At 37.2% G+C, this 20,660-nt stretch overlaps 1 protein-coding gene across 8 annotated transcripts in view; it reads right to left on the bottom strand.

Moving 5' to 3' along the window:
* Positions 1-7,873: 7,873 nt before the first annotated feature.
* The window catches only part of MLIP (muscular LMNA interacting protein), a 247,344-nt gene continuing 234,557 nt past the window's right edge, over positions 7,874-20,660 (bottom strand). For 6 of the 8 annotated variants that reach the window (XM_049653823.1, XM_049653827.1, XM_049653830.1 and 3 more), the window contains 2 exons: positions 17,859-17,912; positions 7,874-8,040 (listed from right to left, as the gene is read on the bottom strand). In XM_049653823.1, coding sequence (XP_049509780.1) covers positions 8,035-8,040; positions 17,859-17,912 — 60 coding nt within the window. In that variant the 3' untranslated portion in view covers positions 7,874-8,034. The remainder of the gene's footprint in view (positions 8,041-17,858; positions 17,913-20,660) is intronic. The other 2 variants (XM_049653831.1, XM_049653826.1) reach the window with 1 other exon arrangement.

Here is a 20,660-nt window from a genome sequence, read left to right as displayed (position 1 = left end):
GATGCCCGAACAAACAACTCCAGAGAACACAAACACAGTAGTTTTGTTTTTGTTTTTGTTTTTACTGTGAAGGTTCCGATTCACTTGCATTTTGTAATATTTTCACTTTATCTAAAGGAAGAAGAAGGGGAAATGCTGTGGTAGACTTCTGGCTGAAATTTTTGGATGCTACTTTCTTCATACTTATGGTATAAATTATTATTATTATTTTACCTCCGGGAGGGGCTCAGAGGAAAGAAACCATATTTATTTAAGAAAATCAATAAGTTATTTGGCTGGGTGGGGAGAAGATCTGTAAAAGAGATATTAAAATAGGTGCATAAAAATGAAGAAAAAAATCTGAGCATGGAATGGGGCTAAGGGGACAGAAAATGGAAGAAGGACCCCAAACTCCAAGGTAGAAACTGAAGACACCAATTTGGTGTAAGTGGTTTATTCCATTTCAGGAACAGGGAAGTCTAAAATCCAAAATTCAATAGTCTGCCATTTGATAACATGGTACATGTCCTTGTCTCCCCCATTCCTCAACATTAACCCACAAATCTCCAGTAAATGACTACTGCATACCTTGTCGGAGGGGACTTTTTGGCCAGACATTATCAAGTAAATAGATTGTGACCCACACTGAAGACACGCTAAGAGCCTAGCAGCAAGATAAAGAGTAGAGCGTGAATATTCCATAGAAGCTGGGAATTTGCTCTAGAGGAGGTTATGAAAAATATATGTCCTTGAGAATTTATAGAAATCTTGGAGAGGGCATTGAATTTCTTTTTTCAAGTAGGTATGTGTTCAAGCCAGGCTTAACTAGAGGTGGCATTCTATATATACTATTGAGATTGACTTTGCAAATGTGTTCTGAAATGGTAAATGAATCACACCAGGCTTTCTTGACTCTTCACGGAACAGTGTAGTGTAACAGCAGTTTTCAACATCAGAGTGGTGAAGCATCTGAGAAAAAGGAGTGAAAGACAGCTGGCACACCACTGAAATATATATAATCTCTAAATCCTCTTCTATCATGATGGAGTGCTAAGTGAGGCAGAATTTCTTTAAAAACAAAATAAAATATATTAGTTCTCCATAGTTTAAGAAACAAGTCACCGTGAGGCAGATTTTGCTAACTGGGGAAGAACTGCTTGATCAAATATTCTGCCCATCAAGATGGGATTAGAGAAGTGAAAGCTAGGTTCCCAAAGGGGGTTCATCTTACTTGAAGGAGACTGTGAGCAAAGGGAACCAAAGCACAATGTCAAGAAATGGGTATTCAGGTTTTTTTACACAGAGGGCAAGTGCAGACTTGAGCTACCAATTGGAAACTATTTGCAACCCAAGCTGGTGGAGAGGTTCCCACCTGTTATGATCTCTATTCAGTAGTTTCTGGTGATGTGTCCTTAAAGAAGGCGGCATGTTTTCCAAAGGAGTATTCTCTGGCATATAGCAGGGAAAAAATGAAAAACATGTATACAATGTAAAGAAATTTGGAAGAACAACCAAAAAAAGACCAAAAGTCAAATCCAATCCTGCCACGTCCTACGTAGCTTTGAGATTTAATTTCACTCAGCTTCAGCTTACTTCTCATTGTTACTGAGGCAATACTGTTCACCTTGTATGATTCTGGGAATGATTAAACTGAAATGAGGTAAAATATATAGATGAGTCTGTCTCTGATCTTGGGCCTAGATGTTAGTTCTTTCCTTTCTTAGTCCCAATTGGCATATCAAAGGATAATAAAGAACATAAACTGTTCCTTCTAATTATTCCAGTTTTCCATTGTGTATATTTGACTTAAGAACCATTCTAAATTATTAATATTTACAAACCAAACAATGGTGAGTCCTTTTTTCTTCTGCAAAATTCAGTACTACATTGACAGTTTTAGATCACTTATTAGTTCTATCATATACTTAGCATAACTGTACTCAGTTTGACTATATTATTCACCCTTATTTGACTGATGTAAAAACACTTAATATAGGTTCTCTCTTTTTGCCCTTCCGCTGCCAGTAAAACAAAGTCCTAACATGCTTACCCTAATCATATGGAACATCCTTATTCTTCCGGCTTACCTATTTACTGATCCAAGAATCTACGGTTATCAGAAGTTTGCCTGCATGATAATAACACATAGATCTTATTTAAAAAGCCAAGTTCTGGGCCCCACTTAATATATTCTAATTCAATAGCTATGGAAAAGGAATGGCTTTTTAAAAAAGTACCCTCACTCATTCTGATACAAGTGGTCTTGATCACTCTGAAAGATAAAGCTAGGACTGTAACAGACCCATAGAGCTGAAACATAATGCCATGTTCCCCAAATTATTCTGTTCCTCAATTTTAGAATGTAGAGGTGATTTTCCTAAAACTGAGTGACAAATTTGCATAATTATTTTAGTTGAAAGGAACCAAGAGAAGAAAAAGCTAGTCTGAAACATATTTTGCAGATGGAAGAACAAGCCTCATAAAGACTGATAAGTACCCAAGAAGTCACAGCTAGTTTATCTTGAAAGTTTTCACCTAAGATTGCTCCATTTTCTTTCCTACATGAGCATGGCATCTTAACATCCATGTTTGCAATAAATAGAACCTTAGGAATAATTGTGTGTGCGTGCGTGCGTGTGTGTGTGTGTGAAAGGTGAAATCTCTAGGCAAGCTCAAAACATGAAAAATAATTAAACATTTTCAACTTAAAATGCACTCTAATACTATAAATATTGGCTGCTCTAAGCTAAATGTTGCTTTCAAATGACTGACTTCACATGCCTTTTCATTGTTTTATCAACATGATGAAGTTATTTTTTTTTTCTTTTCCTCCTTGAGTAGAAGATAAAACTAAATGGAACTATAATTTTCAATTTTTGTTTTTAGAAACACTAAAGATGTTGTACTCTAAAACTCCTCCATTTATCCCAGGTCAGGGCAGGTCTTTCAACAAAAATTACTGTAGCAGTTCAATACATTTCTATTTAGAGATTCAGCTCTTTTTTTGCAAGTAAAATCTGTGCTTAGTGGTAGGACTGAAAACTTGGAGGAAACATACATATTTAAATTTTCTCCCCCTTAGGAAAATGTCATTAATTTTGTGCAAAAAAAAAAAAGTGTAGACAAGAAATCTTCCCCTAGGATTACAAACTCAGAATATAATAATTAACAAGAGCTTAAGTTCTTGGTGGTATAACTTCCCCAAATTCTGTTGAATTCACCTATAACTGGAGACCAACTTTACAAAAAAAAAAAAAAAATCAGAGCACCGCCTACCACATACTCTTCCAAATCTCCCTAATTTTCTAATCAAATTACTCAAGTAAAAAGTTTTCCATATACTTTATCTGTACATCAGGAAACAACACATGTCATTAAACTATCCTTAATTTCTCCGTATTTTCTACAATTTTACCTACCCTTGTAACAATTTAAATTTTAAAAATGCTACAGTTTTACCTGAACTAGTATTGATTTAAATTTTTAAATAATGCTGAACTATGATCCAAAAACAGAGTTGGCAAAATTGCTGGAATCCCTACACTCTTGAGTAAAATAGTTCAGCTCAAGGTTATTTAAAAATGCTTCCTCAACTGTGTGAGCAATAATTTCCAGTCCCAGTCCCATTCCCATTACTACCTCAATTGTTAGCCTTTCTGTTAGTACTATTTCTATTTCCACAAAGCATGTTCTTAGCTAAATATTACATATGGATTTCACTTTTCTTTCTTTCTTCTATTTTTTTCTTAGTTGAATCATCCATTGTTTTTATTTTCTAATTTCTGTTCAATATTTCTGAGTCACCATTGGCAGCCCCCTGGAAATTTTTGTCATTTGTATTTTTTTTAATTTACTAAACTTCCTTGACCTATTGTGCAGTTTCAGTTTTTAAATGTATCCCCAGAGTTTTCAGTTAAGGAAAATCTGGACTTAAGTGCTTAACTGATGCTGAACAATTCCAAATAAATCCATGAGAAAATGTTCATGAGAAATTAAGGTATACTCATTAAAGTATAAAATAAAGAAAGAAAAAAAATCGAATTTCTGGTTCAATAAACTGATAATAACATTCTAAAACATGAGGGGAAAATTATGTTTAATTTTACAACATACCACAGAAACATATGGAAAGTCCCCAACATGTAATATATATTTTAAACAAATTCAGTAATATTTCCTAATTACTATTCAATTATTCCAAGACCTCTAGACTTGCTCTAAGCAAAAAAATCTTTTCTTCTTACAAATGAAGTTATCCTCTCACACAGTTGATTTAATTTCTAGGAGATAAATATTCTTTCAAATGTGGAAATCCAAGGCAGTCTAGTAAAAGAAGGATTTTTGTTCCTAGTCTTAATTGTAGAAATTTTTGTTTGTCCAATAAATAAAATTCTGAAAATATTCCTTTATTACTTAAGCTTTCAACTAACTCTTCCTTTTTGCACTTTACTTCAGAGACCATAAAGAACAATATTCAATAGACTTTCCATTTTTTCCAAATTAAAATACCACAAGAAAATAATGAGTCCTATTAGGTTTGCACAATGAAAAGTCAAAAAAAAAAAAAAAAAGCTTTACAAAGAAATACGTTATGGCTCTGTAAAGGTTGAGAGTCAAACGTTAGAATAATTACCCCAATTTCCTTTCCTCTGAGTTGAATTAACTCGGAGACATGTTCAACATTGTATCTTTGCAGTCCCCATGGGAATGAGCTCCAATTGCCTTTGCAATAACTGGCTTCATAATGGATTCTGGTTCCTTCTCTTCCCTGGCTTACTTCATCATACCCTCCCCAGTATTCCCTGTGATCATCTTCCAAAGAAACTATTTACACTAAATCTTTGTCTCAGAATCTGCTTCCCAGGGAACCCAAATCGACAGCCTCAATATCCGTCCATTCCATATCATTGTTCTCACCCCCTTCCCCCTCACAGACAGCCATTGTGCTCTAAGCAACTCAGGGCACTAAATGCTCGTATTAACTGAACTAAAAAGCACCCAATTAATTCTCCAAGTTCTCTCCACTATCAGCATTTGCCCCTCCTGTACTCATGCTCTTAAGACTGATTTTGCTGAGAAACTAATCAAATAGGTTAGACCATGATGTTCAGTTGCAACTTTTGGCAGAAACAACACAATAGGAAATCAAAAAACTGTGTTCTTTATCATTCTCTAATTTGGTGACCTCAGTCAAATAACTCTTGCAGTTCAAGTTTTTTGTGAGCACTAGGTGTTGTATGTTAAGCCAATTTGACAATAAATTATATGACAGAAAGAAAGAGAAAGAAAGAAAGAAAGAAAGAAAGAAGTAAGAGGGAGGAAGGAAGGAAGGAAGGAAGGAAAGAAAGAAATGGAGCCCATATCTGACTGACAACTGCAATGAGTTGGAGTATAAAAAGTCTCTGAGACTTGGAAAACTTCGGATAAATAGGACATCATTTCAAATCAACCTCCCATCTTAGAGGATGCCTTAGTGATAATATAGCTTATTTCAAAGTTCAGACCTTCACAGGTGGAGAAGAACACAGGGATATAAACAGACCTAATGTATTGTTCCTAGTCGGTATGTCCACTCTAAAGAGCAGCATTCTGAACAGACTTAGTCAAATTAAATACATGTATATTTATGATTAAACAATTCAAGTCCTGTGTATATATTCCAGAAAATTCTTCACAAAGATCTACAAGGGAGTACATGCAAGGTTGTGCATCACAACCATATCTGGCAGAGGAAAACAACCTGAAAGACCACCAGTGGACAGGTGGGTAGGTGACATGTGATGAAAGCATACCGCATTGTTTTCAGGTGGAAAACAATCCACTTGACATTTACAGAGCATTGTGAATAGAGCTTAAAAACCATAGTGCTGGATGAAAAAAAAAAAGAAACAGAACATAAACATATCATTTACATTTCTTATAAATGCAGGCAAAACCAACGCACATCTTCAAAATGTGTAATTAAAGAAGATGAGAATATACATCAAACACATAAGAACATGTGCTTATAGCATGGGAAGGGAAGATAGTTATAAAAAAATAATCGATCATCTGCATAGAAGGACTTGCCCAAACTTATAATAGCAGTCTGTCATAAATTTGGGGGGGCAGCTCTACACTGAAAGCACAGAGCCTGCTTGGGATTCTCTCCCTCCCTCTCTGCCCCTTCCCTGCCCATGTACTCTTTCTCTCAAAATAAAGAAATAAACATTTTTCAAAAATGAATGAATAGAATGAATGACTCAATAAATGGCTAGTGTTCAGGTCAGAGTATCTGGATTTGAATTCCGCCTCTACCACTTACTAGCTTGATTTAATCTTTTGGAAAACGTTCTTGCAAACGTAAAATATGAGTAATAATATTACCTACCTTGCAGGCTCATTGTGAAGGTTAAGTTAAATTCATATGAAGCACTGCGACACCTGGGAGGCTCAGTCTGTTAAGTGCCTGGCTTTTGGTTTTGGCTCAGGTCGTGATTTCACAGTTTATGAGTTCAAGCCCCATGTCAGGCTCCACGCTGACAGCACAGAGCCAGCTTGAGATATTCTCTCTCTCTCTCTCTCTCTCTCTCTCTCTCTCTCTCTCTCCCCCTCCCCTGCTCACACATACACACACTCTCTCTCTCTCTGAAAATAAATAAATAAACTTTAAAAATTCACATGAAGCATTTGCTGTGAGGCTGACACATGATGGACACAGTGAATACTAGAGATTTGTTATTAATAATCTAAAGTGATGCCTCACACAGTTTAGCAGGTTGATAGAGAAGTAGTTTTGTTTGCTTGTTTGCTTGTTTGTTGGGGGAAGAGAGGTGAGCAGAGACCTTTACTAAAGCTCTCCTGTGCCTCATACACTAATGGAGAAGATATGAGAACTTTATATTTCCAGGTGCCAGTTGATGACTGACAACAGATCATTCCAAAATGGCAGGTGGAGAATGAGAAAGGCCAGTTACTCGTCTGTAAACAACTTTCCCTGCCTTGCCTTATCCCAGGATAATGGGGTAATGAAGCACTTGTCTGAGAGAGCTGTGACTCAAACAGAGCTGGCTACAAGGGAGCAAGGATTATGTGCAAGAAGTAAGTAAAGGAGCCAATAGCAAGGCGCACCTGCTACCAGGAGCTCTCTGTCTCAAATTGCCATGGTTTCTCCATTAGTGTGTTTTGCCCTAGGCTTCCCAGCTGGACAGAAGGCTATAAAAAGGAAACCATGTAGACAAGGCTAGGACAGACTACTTGAGATGAAAGAACTTGAGCACGGCCAATATGGTGAGCACTGGGTTCACAGAAGGGTGGGCTCCCAGGATTGTCATCACAGTGTGGGTTTGTTCTACGGTCTTTACTGCTCCCAAGATTATCAGTAGGAACTGATTCTGAATCACAAGAATCATGTGACAACAAATCAAGAAACCAGGGATTCCAGGACATCCCCACAACATGATGCTCAACATCACTGGGCTGCCCCAGCACAGAGTCTGTCCTGAACCCAAACACAACAGGAAACCAGGGTGTGTTATGTGAAATACCAACTTTCTCATGTTCAAGGTCACCCCAATGAACCCCTCAATATCAGTATCTCCTGAAGGCAGGCATGGGCTTATTTTTTTAAGTTGTTCATTTTCTTTACATGTAAAACAAATATATCAAAAGGGAAATAAGACCGGATTCAGTAAGTAATGTGTGCCTTAAATAATACTGGTGTTGAAAAATAGTCACAACCGCTCTTCTATTTACCCATGATTCTTCTTTATTCGGCTGCTAAATATAGGGGCATGTTAGTATTGCTGTCAGCTTAATAGAAGGCATTAAAGGCTCTAACAGTGGTGCGAGAAGCTGTAGATAAATCTTTCCTGTGCTGAAGGTTAGTAGGGTACTGTGATGCTATATGCCTGCAGGACCTTTTTTTTCTTTTTTTACTTCCACTTCTGCACTGCAGTTCATCAAGGAAACAGTCATACTGGAAAAAAGAAATTACACATCAAATCTAGCAAGTGATTAGCACCAGCATTCCAGAAAACTTCAGCTTGGCCTGTGTTTTCAGCTTCTGCTCCAACTTCATTGCTGCAAGATAAGAGAAAATATAGCTTAATGAGATAAATAACATGTTAAAAATCTGAAAATTATATATTAATATTAATATATTAATTATATATTATATATTAATATTTGGGCATGGAGTCTCATATTAAAAAATATTTACAGTAGGAATTTTTCCCCCTTGGGAGCTTTCTTATTCCACAATTAATGGCATAACAAAGACCTGTAGCTGTACAGGTACAGCTGTACCTTCACATTAGACTGATCTCTTGAGAGCTCAGAAGAGCAGCTCTGGCCTCATTCAAGGGGTTACAATGGCTTTGAGGGGCTGGTGCAGCCTTAAGGTACAGCGTTGCCATATTCCACCCACAAGCTGTCACCTGCCAATCACTTGGCTGCTACCCTTTCCTTTAGCACTGATGACTGCATCATTCCCTAGAATGTAACATCTCAAACAAGGAGGTAAAGTGAAGTGGGATTGGAATAAGTCCCAGCTTTTGCAAAATGGAACACTACAAAAGACAGAGACCGCAAATGAACCTTCTGTTGTTTTCGTTTCATATATTGAGTCAATTGGCTTGATAATGCTGCTGTGTGGCACAGGAGGGATTTTCATAATCTCTTGATCCATCAATCTCTCCATGTTCCTATTTGACAGGGTTAGAGTCTCTCGAACAGGTGATGTAAACTAAACTGAGTGGGCTGGATATCAGTAGATTATACAAGTCAAGAAAGAAAGTTTAAAAGAAAGTATCAGAGATGAGGGCAGAAGAAAAATTTACTTCTCAAACATTACTCTGAACCAACTTTGTGACCGAATGGCACCAATGGAGGAAAATGACCATAACTTTATACTTCCAGGTGTCAGTGGAGCATTCCAAAATGGCAGGTGGAGAAGCAAAGAGGTCCACTGCTCTTCTATAAGTAACTCTGCCTGCTATGCTCTGGGCTGGATCATAGGGTGATGACACAGTGGTCTGGGAAAGCTGGCTCCAAGAGAAATGCGAGCTATGTGTAAGAGGTAAGTAAAGCAGGTAGAAAACCTGAGTACAATATGGCCAGGCAGCTAGGCAGAATTGCGAAACGTGGTTACAGTCTGTATCATTTAGGAGAAACCACATTTGTTAGATGAGAAGGAGGAGGTAAGGAAAATGCTACTAAAACAAGGGAGTACCTGCACTAATGTACTGATTTGTTCTGGCTACAGAAAATCAGTCATAAAATAAGTAAGTTGTAGCCTTCATCATCTGCAATTCTATGAAGCTTTAAAATAAAAGGAGAAAATGACTAAATCGCGTCTCCCCCTTTTCTTTCTAACAAAGAAAAACTACCATTTATTTGATTTTCCTGAAAGCACCGACATTTGGTAGCTAATACTACAAGAGATTTAAAGGAATCATCATCCTTTAGCTAATGCTTATGAAGTGTTATGTATTTTATATGCTAAGCACTTTGCATGCATAAATGCAGATCTTCTCCATTATCTCTTGATCTCATTTTACAGAGAATGAAACTGAGGCGCACAAAGATTAAATATCATGGCCAAGCCACAGCATTTGAAACTAAACCCTAGCCCATCCAGTGTTTTCTATTTGTCTTTGCTGCTGGTGTAGTTATTAGTCTGTTACAGCCATCTACGGAAACCCACATTATGTTTGGCTTGTAAATGATCAACCGTCTGTCATCAGAAGTATTTAAACAGAAGATGCATAAGGATATAATTGCAGATAGGATCATAACATTCAGTAAAATATTGGACGAAATGCCCTCGGAATTCTCTTTCCAATATAAGATTCATCATCACATAAATAGTTGAGTCAGATGGAAGAGGAACAGGTAGCCCATCGTCTGTTGTCACACTGGCAAACTCAGCACTATTTCTCAGTTCTTCCTGAACCCACTGGCAGATCAAAGTAACATTTGGCATCACAGTCAAGCAGCTGGTTTGAAATGATACATTATCCTATGACAGGCGAGTCAGGATTTTCAACATTTCATGAAGTTTCTAGTTTCCCTTGCCCATCTCAGTATATAAGGCGTCAAGTAACTTGGGAAAAACAGAGGTCCAACATTTCAGAAAGATGAAGTTCATTAATAAAATAAATCAATCAATCCTTATTTTTCAGACTAGCACTAAGCCTCAGGATTTTTTATCATGCTGCCAGTTGAACAACACACTTATTTTGGAAATAAGAAAATATAAATAAGAGCTGAAGGCATTTTTAAAAATCATAATTGTGAAGGGACTCAAATTCCAATTGTTTTATTTATTTTGAGTGAACTTTGGATAATAAGTAATGTAGTGCTGTAAAACTTTAAGCCAATGTTACAGAAAGCATTTCTTAGAAGAATGTGCTGTGTAAATTTTTTATTCCCTTTTTATACAAAACCATTCATGTATACTCTTCTCTGCCAAATGAAAGCAAAATGACCTCCATACGTGTCCTTGTAAGTATGAAGCCATATTTCATGTATCCAGAAAAAAAGCCATTTCTGGGAAATGTGTATAATATTATTGCTGCATACTCACTTTTTTTCTGAAAGATTTTAAATATGTTTTGGACATTGACATAACTACTAACTCTGGTGTGAGAACACAAGATCTAGTATGAGAATTCATTATCCAGAAGCCAGAAGCTATAAAATGTCCAGTAATTAGCAGTGCTATAAACATAGCTTGATAGATAGAGAAGGTAGGTATAAGGGAGGCTAGAGAGCAAAACATTGAATCTGAGGTCAAAACACTTAATATCTGGATGACCCTAGCTCCAAATAGTGATTAGCCCGATCTTATTTTGTTTGTTTATCTTGAAAAATTAGCACATGCAGGAATGGAAGTCCAAGGAGTTTCTGACTTGCTCAGCTTTACCATGACTCACTCCTATACAAAACCCAACATGAATATATTGAGACGACTTGGAAGGAGAGCCCCCAAAATTGTCAAACCTGCACCTCTCACATAGTATATTCAACTGCATCCCTAGAGAAGAAATAATAAGTAAGACCTGTGTCTTTTTAATGACTACTTAGAGTAATACTCTCTCAGATTTCAGTTCTGCCCCCTTGTCAACCAAGTGTAAGAACAAAGAGAAATTAAAAAAAGAGACTTCAGGGATGCCTGGCTGACTTCGTTGGTTAAGCATCCAACTGCAGTTCAGGTCATGATCTCATGGTTCTTGAGTTCAAGGCCCATGTCAGGCTCTGGGCTGACAGCTCAGAGCCTGGAACCTGCCTCAGATTCTGTGTCTCCCTCTCTCTTTGCCCCTCCTCACTCATACTCTCTCTCTCTCTCTCTCTCTGTCTCAAAAATAAATAAACATTAAAAAAAAATTTTAATAAAAACAAAAAAAAGAAAAAGAAAAGACTTCATTCTCCATGTTGAAAATAAGGGAAGCAATTTCCATCTCTCCTTCATAGAGCATTTACTTTAAAAACTTGTTGCAGGGCGCCTGGGTGGCTTAGTTGGTTGGGCGGCCAACTACAGCTCAGGTCATGATCTCACAGTCTGTGAGTTTGAGCCTCATGTCGGGTCTGTCCTGAGCACTCAGAGCCAGGAGCCTGCTTCTGATTCTGTGTCTCCCTCTCTCTCTGCCTGTTCTCTGCTTGCTCTCAGTCTCTCTCTCTCTCTCTCTCTCTCAAAAACAATTTAAAAATCTTAAAAAAAACCTTGTTGTTGTAAATACATTCTCCTCTTGTTGAAATGTATATAAATTCTTCTGAAATTTAGACAGGAATTCTGTCAGCTTTAAGACCTAGGAATGTCTTTCTCAAGACTTTGAGAACCATGTCCTTTGAATGTAAATGTCCAAGTGAGATAGCACTCACATTTCCTAGTTTCTGAGAGAGGATAAGAGCCTACCCAGCTGATTCCTACCTCCTGTTATAAAGACGTGAAAAGTGTATTGTAGCTTTGTGTAAAGCTGATTAACTAACACAGGTAGTAACCCCAATTGCTATTGACCAATCTTACTTGAGGATGAATTGAATTATGGTTTATCTTGAGAACATATATATAATGGGTTATATCGACTTGGCTGTATGCAGGGTGAGATTTCTTCCTGTCTTTGCAATCTCCGTGTGATTGCGATATATATATCACATTCTGGTTTAATGCTTATTCAATAACAAAATTGTTTCCTTCCTCTACTATCTTTAAGATGATTTCTGGATTGGCAGAATTTTTAAAAATTATGTTTCCCTAAAACAGGCAGGAGGCTTACAACCCAGGAAAGTCATTTTGATGGGTTCCATTTCTGCCACGCCTGGAGGTAGGAATGTCCTTCTGGTTATCACTGCCTTGTCTACCTGGATGCCTGGGCAGGGGGGCTACCCATTCAGGCGTTCACAATAGGTGTGTTTATAAGATAAATTTATCCTGGCCCTCTAGCCAGCTGTCTTTCAAAGCATAGGAATTTTATTTTAATCAACACTTAATAATATCCAGATTCTGAGTTCTTGCCTGAGATTACAACCTTGAACTCAGCAATCCAAAATTTATCAAAGCCTGATTTTGAGAAATAACATTTATGAGAAATTGCCTGAAGGGAGTAGAGGGGGCCCATTCTTCTTGATAATTTCATTTTTACCCTTGAATCAAACCAGAAAATGAGAGTGGCTTCCATGGACAAGACACTGACTTCGCCTTTTCTATGTTCTCATCTGGAGGATAAAGATAAAGGAACAAGATGTGTGTTCCCTAAGATTAGAACTTTAAACATCAATAGAGGTTCTGGAATTCAAAATAAAATGAACACAAAAAGGCTTATATGCACCACAGCAGCCAGAAAGTCTTAGTCACCTTGCTAGCACTATTGTTATCTTGCTAAGTCTTAAATGTCTAAAAAATCTGCAGAGAGAAGGAATGAGAAAATAGGAGAAGAATTTGCCTTGTGTGTGTTTATGGGCAGCTGGTGAATGATTAGCTCTCAAGTTGTGTTATTAGCAAGTGGATCCAAAAGGTCAGAATCAACTGCATCTAATCATGTTTTTGGAAATCAATCGACCCTCAAGTTAAAAATAAAATAGGCCTAGGGCTGCATGTAGCAGGCGATGTGAGGAGCAGCAGGTCTCTTTCTATCTCATTCCCCAGTATGACTTTCACAATTAAGCCTGTGGAAGGACAAGTGGGTCATAGAATGGTTGTGGATCAGTGTTGCCAAATTCACAAGACATGATGAATATAATCAGAAATAATTGTTGCTACTAGAATTTAATTTCTTTGAAGTAACTCTACTCAGAAATCGTTTACCGCACGCAGGGAGTTTGCTATAAATTAGATGGTGTTATACACCTACTTGGAAACTACTGTATTGGTGTGAACAATTGACGTGTATGAAAGTGACCTCCTTTGCTTGTATAACAGCTCATCATTAGCCAACTATTTTTAAAAGTGCCATATAGAATGCTAAAAAAAAATTATTTGCAACGTAATACCCCCACCCCACCCTCACACTCAGCTTGTGCCAAATGCTATCCCCTGCCCAGCCTATGGGTTTTCCAAAGCTTGTGGGGACTATCAAAGAAAATAGAAAGAAATATTAGGTTTTACTAAAGAAATTGCAGTGAATCTCAACATAGAGCAGAGCTCTCAAAGTTAATCTACCAGGTTAAAGCACAGGTTAAATCTTTATGACACTAGACAGAAAGATGTGACCCGATTTTTAATTAATTCAAAGCATTCTCCAAAACAAACTTTTGTTATGATTCTCCTGCTTTTACTTTCAAATGTTGGTTTCCAAGATTGAATAACTTATTCAATTTGCCCTCCTAAACTACCAATAAAGGAGCTAGAATTTGAGGATCTCAACTCCTGTTGTCCATTTGAATCACCGGGAGAGATTTTTCAATCAATGTCTTTACCCACCTCCAGAGATCCTTTACTTAATTTGCCTGGAGTGGAACCCTGCTACTGAGGCTTTTAAAAAGTCCCAGTGAATTCTAATGTTCAGACAGAGTTGAGAACCACTGAATTAGATTGTAAGTGAAAGTGTTGAGTTAGTTCTTTTAAAAGTTATTTTATAAATCTTATGATTTATAAAAACAAGGAGTAAATCAAATCAGATATATTTGAGGTCTGTTTGTTTTTAAATTAATTTCAAAGTAAATTTTAAAAACTAGTATCTACAAATAACATGATTGAAAGAAAATACTAGGTGGGATTCTCTGGCAGTAAGAAAGACAAGCCTCTACCTTCAGAAATGAAGGAAAAACCAAGGGGGAAATTCTGAGATCCAGTCAAGGTTCTTCCATAATTCGTTATTTGCACTGCATATATAACTGGAATGGTTTACTCCTTAGGCCATAAAGTCATAAGAATGGAATTGTTTTAGGGGCACCTGAGTGGCTCAGTTGGTTGAGTGACTGTCGTGAGCTCAGCTTAGGTCATGTTCTCATGGTTCATGAGAACGAGCCCCATGTTGGGCTCCAGGCTGAGCCCAGAGCCTGCTTGGGATTCCCTCTCTCCTTCTCTCTCTGCCCCTCTTCCCCCTCTCAAAATAAATGAATAAAAACTTTTAAAACAAGAATGGAATTGTTGTATAAAAACAGATCATTTTCTTGGTTGATGCTTTGCAGGTAAATAAATAAAAAGAGAGGGTTTGAGGAAAATATATGGGTCAATATTACAGTCTGACCACATATCATAAGGAGTTATAAAAAGTTGTCAAACTGCTTCCAAACATGCCAGTATTACCAACAAGTAAAACACAGCACACTGGAAGCATAAAATGGTCTTTTGCTTAATTATTTACATGTCTTTTAACACCAACAGTAACTATCTCACAAATGTTAAACTTCAAACTTTAGTTCCCTTTATGTTGTTTCCCATATGTTTGAAATCTGAGGTTGAAATCACTTTTGGTTAATCTTATCCACTAGCTTGATTTTAAGTTTGTCCCTAGAATTATGATATTTGATGCAAAAATACAAATATGATATCCAAGCTATCCTTTCCTGCAACACGTTCAAAGGTTCTTAATTCAGCACTTACTAGCTGAACTGGATGCCTTTGTTATTTAAATAACCAGCTGATTTTTCTATTACTCTGTAGAAACACTCTTATTGCATAGAAACAGGCTATTTGAGTTGAAGCCAAAATTATTATGTTTGAAAGAAAGAAAGAAAACATTTGATTGTCACTATTGTTTTTTTACATTCCTCTGAAATGTGCAAAATTTGGGGGCACCTGGCTGGCTCATTTGGTAGAGTGCATGACTCTTGATCTTGGTGTTGTGAGTTCGAGCCCCACGTTGAATGTAGAGATTATTTTTAAAACTTTTTTTAATGTTTATTTATTTTTGAGGGAGAGAGACAGAGTGCGAGTGGGTAGGGTCATAGAGAGAGGGATGTAGAGATTACTTAAAGAAAAAAAGATCAGATGACAGAAGGAATGGCTTAAAAGCTGGAGAGAAGCTAAGCCTCTGCAGGTTACTGAAGTCAAGAAGCTAATTAATCAGTGACAAGAAATGCAGAGCAGGCTGTCAACTCAATGGCCAAATGGGAAAGTTATGAAAACACTCACCAAAATCAGTGTAAAATTTATTCAGTCATTCCACCTTTGGACATAATGGTTTGTCTTATTTTTTACTGTTACACAATTTGCCACTATCACCCTAAAAGGGCTAGCACACTGACAAAGGGTGAATATCTTTAATATATGAAGGGAGTTCACAAGTCAATAAGAATACCAGTAGATAAATGCATAATGCATAAACAAAACAGACAAAAATCACAGAAAAGTACAGAATTTTTACAATGCAAATAATGTGATGAAAGATAATTTCTTCTCTTAAATTATTAATATTCTAAAATAGGACTTTAAAAGGAAGCAAGATTTCGATAGGATAGAGAGATTTAGGTAGAAAGCTGGACATAGTAGTAGAGCACTTAAGAGCTCAGGCTCTAGGCGGTCAGATCTGGATTCAATTCCTGTTGGAGCAGACCCTTCCCAGCTATTTGGTTCTAGGCAATATAATGATTTCCCTCAGCCTCAGTTTCCTCACCTGTAAAATGGGAACAATAATAGTACTTATGTTTGTTTTGTGAAGATTAAGTAAAATAAAGCATGTAAAGTGCATAATACTTTTTAATGTATAGTAAGCTCTCAAGAAATTGGCAATTATGATAATTCTCAATGCTGGCAAGAATATGCGAAAACAGCTATAAAAACAGGCTCCTCCTAGGGTAAATTGTTACAATTTTTTAGGAACGCAATTTGGCTATATGTATTAAAATTTTTCCATATGTCCATAGTCATTGAACCAATAATCCTATTTAAAAATAATCAAAGAAGTGATCAAGGGTAGAAATCCACACTTATTCATAACACACTTTTATGTTTTAATGACTAATGTTATAGCAGAGAGCCACATGGTCTCATATGAGGAAAGTTTTCAAATTTGCAGGAATAGGAATTTCAGTTTAAGAAAAGTGGGTAATGTGCCCTAAATTGTACAAAATATGCTTTGGGAAAAGTTACATTTTATTTGCAGTTGTATTATTCATACTTCTCTTTTGTATTATGCTTATTTTTTTTCTAAATTTGGAGGCTGCAGAAGTCACTATCCAAGGGTATCTGAAATGAAAGCATGAGATATCTCACCCCCTTCTTAAAAGCCCTTTAAAAATTACTTATTTTCCCTCACATTTACCACTTTTAGAGGATGTAGAAGAAGAAAACATTATTCAATTATCCTTGCTCTTGATTAAGAGAAAATTAAAAATTTCTGCACACAATTTTTCCTTGCCTCTTTGGCACAGCATTTATAAAAATACAAAAAAAAAAATTTAACTTTATTTATTTTGACAGAGAGAGAGAGAGAGTAAGAGAGAACAGGGGACGGGCAAACAGAGAGGAGAGACAGAGAATCCCAAGCAGGCTCCACACTGTCAGCCCAGAGTCTGAACCTGGGCTAAAACCCATGAATCGTGACATCATGACCTGAGCTGAAATCAGGAGTCAGAGGCTTAACAGACTGAACCACCCAGGTGCCCCTACGAAGAGGGGCACAAAATGTGAAGTGACTGCACATTTGTATGAAAATTGACAGGTATGTTTCAACTGGTATGCTTTTGCCTATATGCTACCTGCCCTGAGCAGAATTTACCAGGGGATCAGGGGCAGTGCTCAGTGAGCTCACCAGACACCTTCCAATGAGCTATAACTGAGACACCATGAGACATTGGGGCCGCTGATTCACAACACCCACCATAAGTATTATGGGCACTCTTTGACGGTGGAGACAGGACAACAGTGTTTCACATATGTATCCAAAGTGGAAATCACAAAGACAGATATTGGGAAAGAAAGAGTTGGTTTATGATCAAGGTACTACACACATTGGGACCTCTAGAACCACCTTTCAGATCGACAAGCAGCAAGAATGTACTTACTCAGCTATCAGTTGCTTCTGAACAACACAAAGTGGGCCAGTTAGTTTTTTTTCTTTTTTAAAAAATGTAAATATTGGGGTGCCTGGGTGGCTCAGTCGGTTAGGCCTCCGACTTTGGCTCAGGTCATGATCTTGTGGTCCGTGAGTTCAAGCCCCGAGTCGGGCTCTGTACTGACAGCTCAGAGCCTGGAGCCTGCTTCGGATTCTGTGTCTCCCTCTCTCTCTGCCCCTCCCCTGCTCATCCTCTGTCTCTCTCTCTCAAAAAAAAATAAACATTTAAAAAATTAAAATTTAGATATTTAAATTTAATATTTAAATAATTTAATAATATTTAAATAATTTCAATATTAAAAATACTTTAACTATTAATATTTTTTAAAATAAGATTTATTTCCACAACCTAATATCACATGGAAATGGATAACTATATCTCTAATTGTATCTTACATTTACCTCTTTGGAATCAAGAATTTCATGTTCAGGAATAGCCACCATTGGATGACTCAGCTTCACAGAAAAGTTGCCCAGGATGTGATCAGGGGTAGGAGTAAGGAGAAATAAATGTTTAAATTTCATTTAAATAGATATTTAAGCAATGACATAAGTATATTATCGCTGACCACAGTAGATTCTTCCAAATGTAAACATTTGATTTGAATTTAAATTTGATTTGATTTGTTATTAAAAACATGGGCAGATATTCTTGACATAGAAAAAAAAAAGTGTCAGTGGTGAATACATTGAGCATGAGACCATATCTTATTTATCTTTGTGTCTCACATAAACTCTTAACAGTGTTTGGCATATAGCATAGATAGTTATTAATTGTTTATTGAATAAATGAATTGTTAAAACACATGGCAGATTTCACAGAGAGGAAACAAAGTTATATTTATGTCTCAATCCTCACATTAGGCCTCAAATTTAAAAGCTCCAAAGCGAGGGGCGCCTGGGTGGCGCAGTCGGTTAAGTGTCCGACTTCAGCCAGGTCTCGATCTCATGGTCCCTGAGTTCGAGCCCCGCGTCAGGCTCTGGGCTGATGGCTCAGAGCCTGGAGCCTGTTTCCGATTCTGTGTCTCCCTCTCTCTCTGCCCCTCCCCCGTTCATGCTCTGTCTCTCTCTGTCCCAAAAATAAATTAAAAAAACGTTGAAAAAAAAAATTAAAAAAAAAAAAATAATAAAAGCTCCAAAGCGAAAGAAACCAATCATGCTCAGATCCCAGTATATGCAGATGTGTCTACAGAGAGTAAATGCTTCCTCAGAATATAAAGCATTGTGTATTGCAAACATTAAGAATCTCAACGTATAGAGACTTCATAAGCATTGCAATCTTACAGGATAAGGGTATTACAATTAGTTTAAAACACAGTGCCATTTTAATAGGAGAGAGGCTTTTTGCTTATATAGAAATGTTTATTGTTGCAGGGGTCTTCTAGGCATTATACATACATTTAAACCTATTAAGATAGAAAAAGGCAGAGGGAATACAGGAAAAGAGAGAGGCAGAATAAGGGACCCACATACACGAAGGGCAGGGGCGAGCTATCATTCATAATAAATCTGCCCCCCTTTTTTCACCATCTCTCCTCATTTCAACTTTGGGGGAACCACAGTACCTGATTTGCCAGAGCATTCCTTGTTCCTACTATTGTCCAGGGCAAATCAGGATTATGAAAATAATTGCGCCCCCCCCCCCCCTTTCACTCTCACTAGGGTCCTGCTTTGATCAGTAAATCAGTAGAACAGTGACTAGTTCCTAATCCTCTAGTAAAATTCAGAGAAGCCCAACAATCTGGCCTTGGCCCAGGGAGGGTGCCATCATTGGCTGCTAGGATAGCCAAGGAGGTCCTGTTCCACATCTCCTCAGGCTTCCCTCCCTCTGTTCCAGCAGATTTTCACAAATGGAGCCTGCTTTTATTTAAAGCTATAGTTTCACTAAATCCCAAACATTACACTCTGTTCCCAACTATGAAATCCTCTGGGTATCATAACATCAAGACTCTTAGCTGCCTAAGACCATCGCTTTAAATAGAAGCATGATCTGGTCCCAGAGCCAACTAGAGATCTAAATAGCATTCCAGAAATCATCTGGAAGTGCTTAGTTCTCATTCATTGAGGTCTCCTGAGATCCTAAGTATGGCTCAGGACTGGACTTATGTACCATTTCAAACCTTAAACCCAGGTAATTGGTCCTGGAGGCAGCAGAATCTTTAGCATACCTAGGCCAAGCTCTAGGGTAATTATATAAATCATCAGAGTTGCACAATGGCAAATTTTCATTCTCCTAGTCGCTTAAGATATAATAGGATAAATATCCAAAAATTTAAAAACATTGGAAACCTTCCAATAAAATTTTCAGCTAAGATTAGAAAAGTAATTGAATAATTATGTAATACCTATTTTTATACTCCATTCCTTCTTTCCAATATAGGCACTCATTCATTTATATCCATTTCATTTTCTTCTTTAATTTCAGAATCTGTGTGTTAACTACCCTAATCAACAGACGAGAACAGAAAATGATGAATCCAAATTAACTGGTTTTTCCCTAATCATTTATGTTTGGCTTTGGAATGCTTTCTTCTCTTTATGATTTTTTTTATCACAGTGTGTTTGCCTTTGTATTATCCTCAAGCTGACTAAAAATGTAAAATAAAATGTGATAATAATATCTTTGAAGGTTAATGGATTTAGCCATAACAATTTATTATGCACTCACATGACGAATTCCTTACACATATTAGTTTACTTTTCACAACAACCTAGTGAGCACTGGTATTACCCTGTTTCACAGATGAGGAAATCAAAGCACTCAGAGACAGAATGACTTAGTCCAGGTACAGAACTAGAAAGCGGCAGAGCCATGACTGGAATCCAGGATGAAAGTTTCAGAGACTGTGCTTTCAAAGCAAGGGTAAAGTGGTAATATGCCAGGAAGTTACTCAGGAGACAGGACAGTGGTGCCAGGGTAAGAGAGTGGGGTGCATCATTTTGCAAAAGGAAGAGCCACATATTAAAGACATGAGTGCCTCATTCAGAGATCAGAAGCAGTCAGGAGTGTCTGGTATAGTTATGAAAGGCCACACCGGAGACATAATACAATGGAGCTTATGTGTCAGATGAGAAGTCTGACTTCATTCTCCAGGCAATGAGAAACCAGTGAAGTACTTTAAGCAAGAAAGGGGCATGTGTGATCAGATTTTCATTAAGAAAGAAAGAAAGAAAGAAAGAAAGAAAGAAAGAAAGAAAGAAAGA

This window comes from Panthera uncia (genome assembly GCF_023721935.1).
Source record: "Panthera uncia isolate 11264 chromosome B2 unlocalized genomic scaffold, Puncia_PCG_1.0 HiC_scaffold_24, whole genome shotgun sequence".
Taxonomy (NCBI): domain Eukaryota; kingdom Metazoa; phylum Chordata; class Mammalia; order Carnivora; family Felidae; genus Panthera; species Panthera uncia.
Note: the sequence above shows the minus strand (reverse complement) of the source record. Positions and strands in the feature narration are given on the sequence as shown.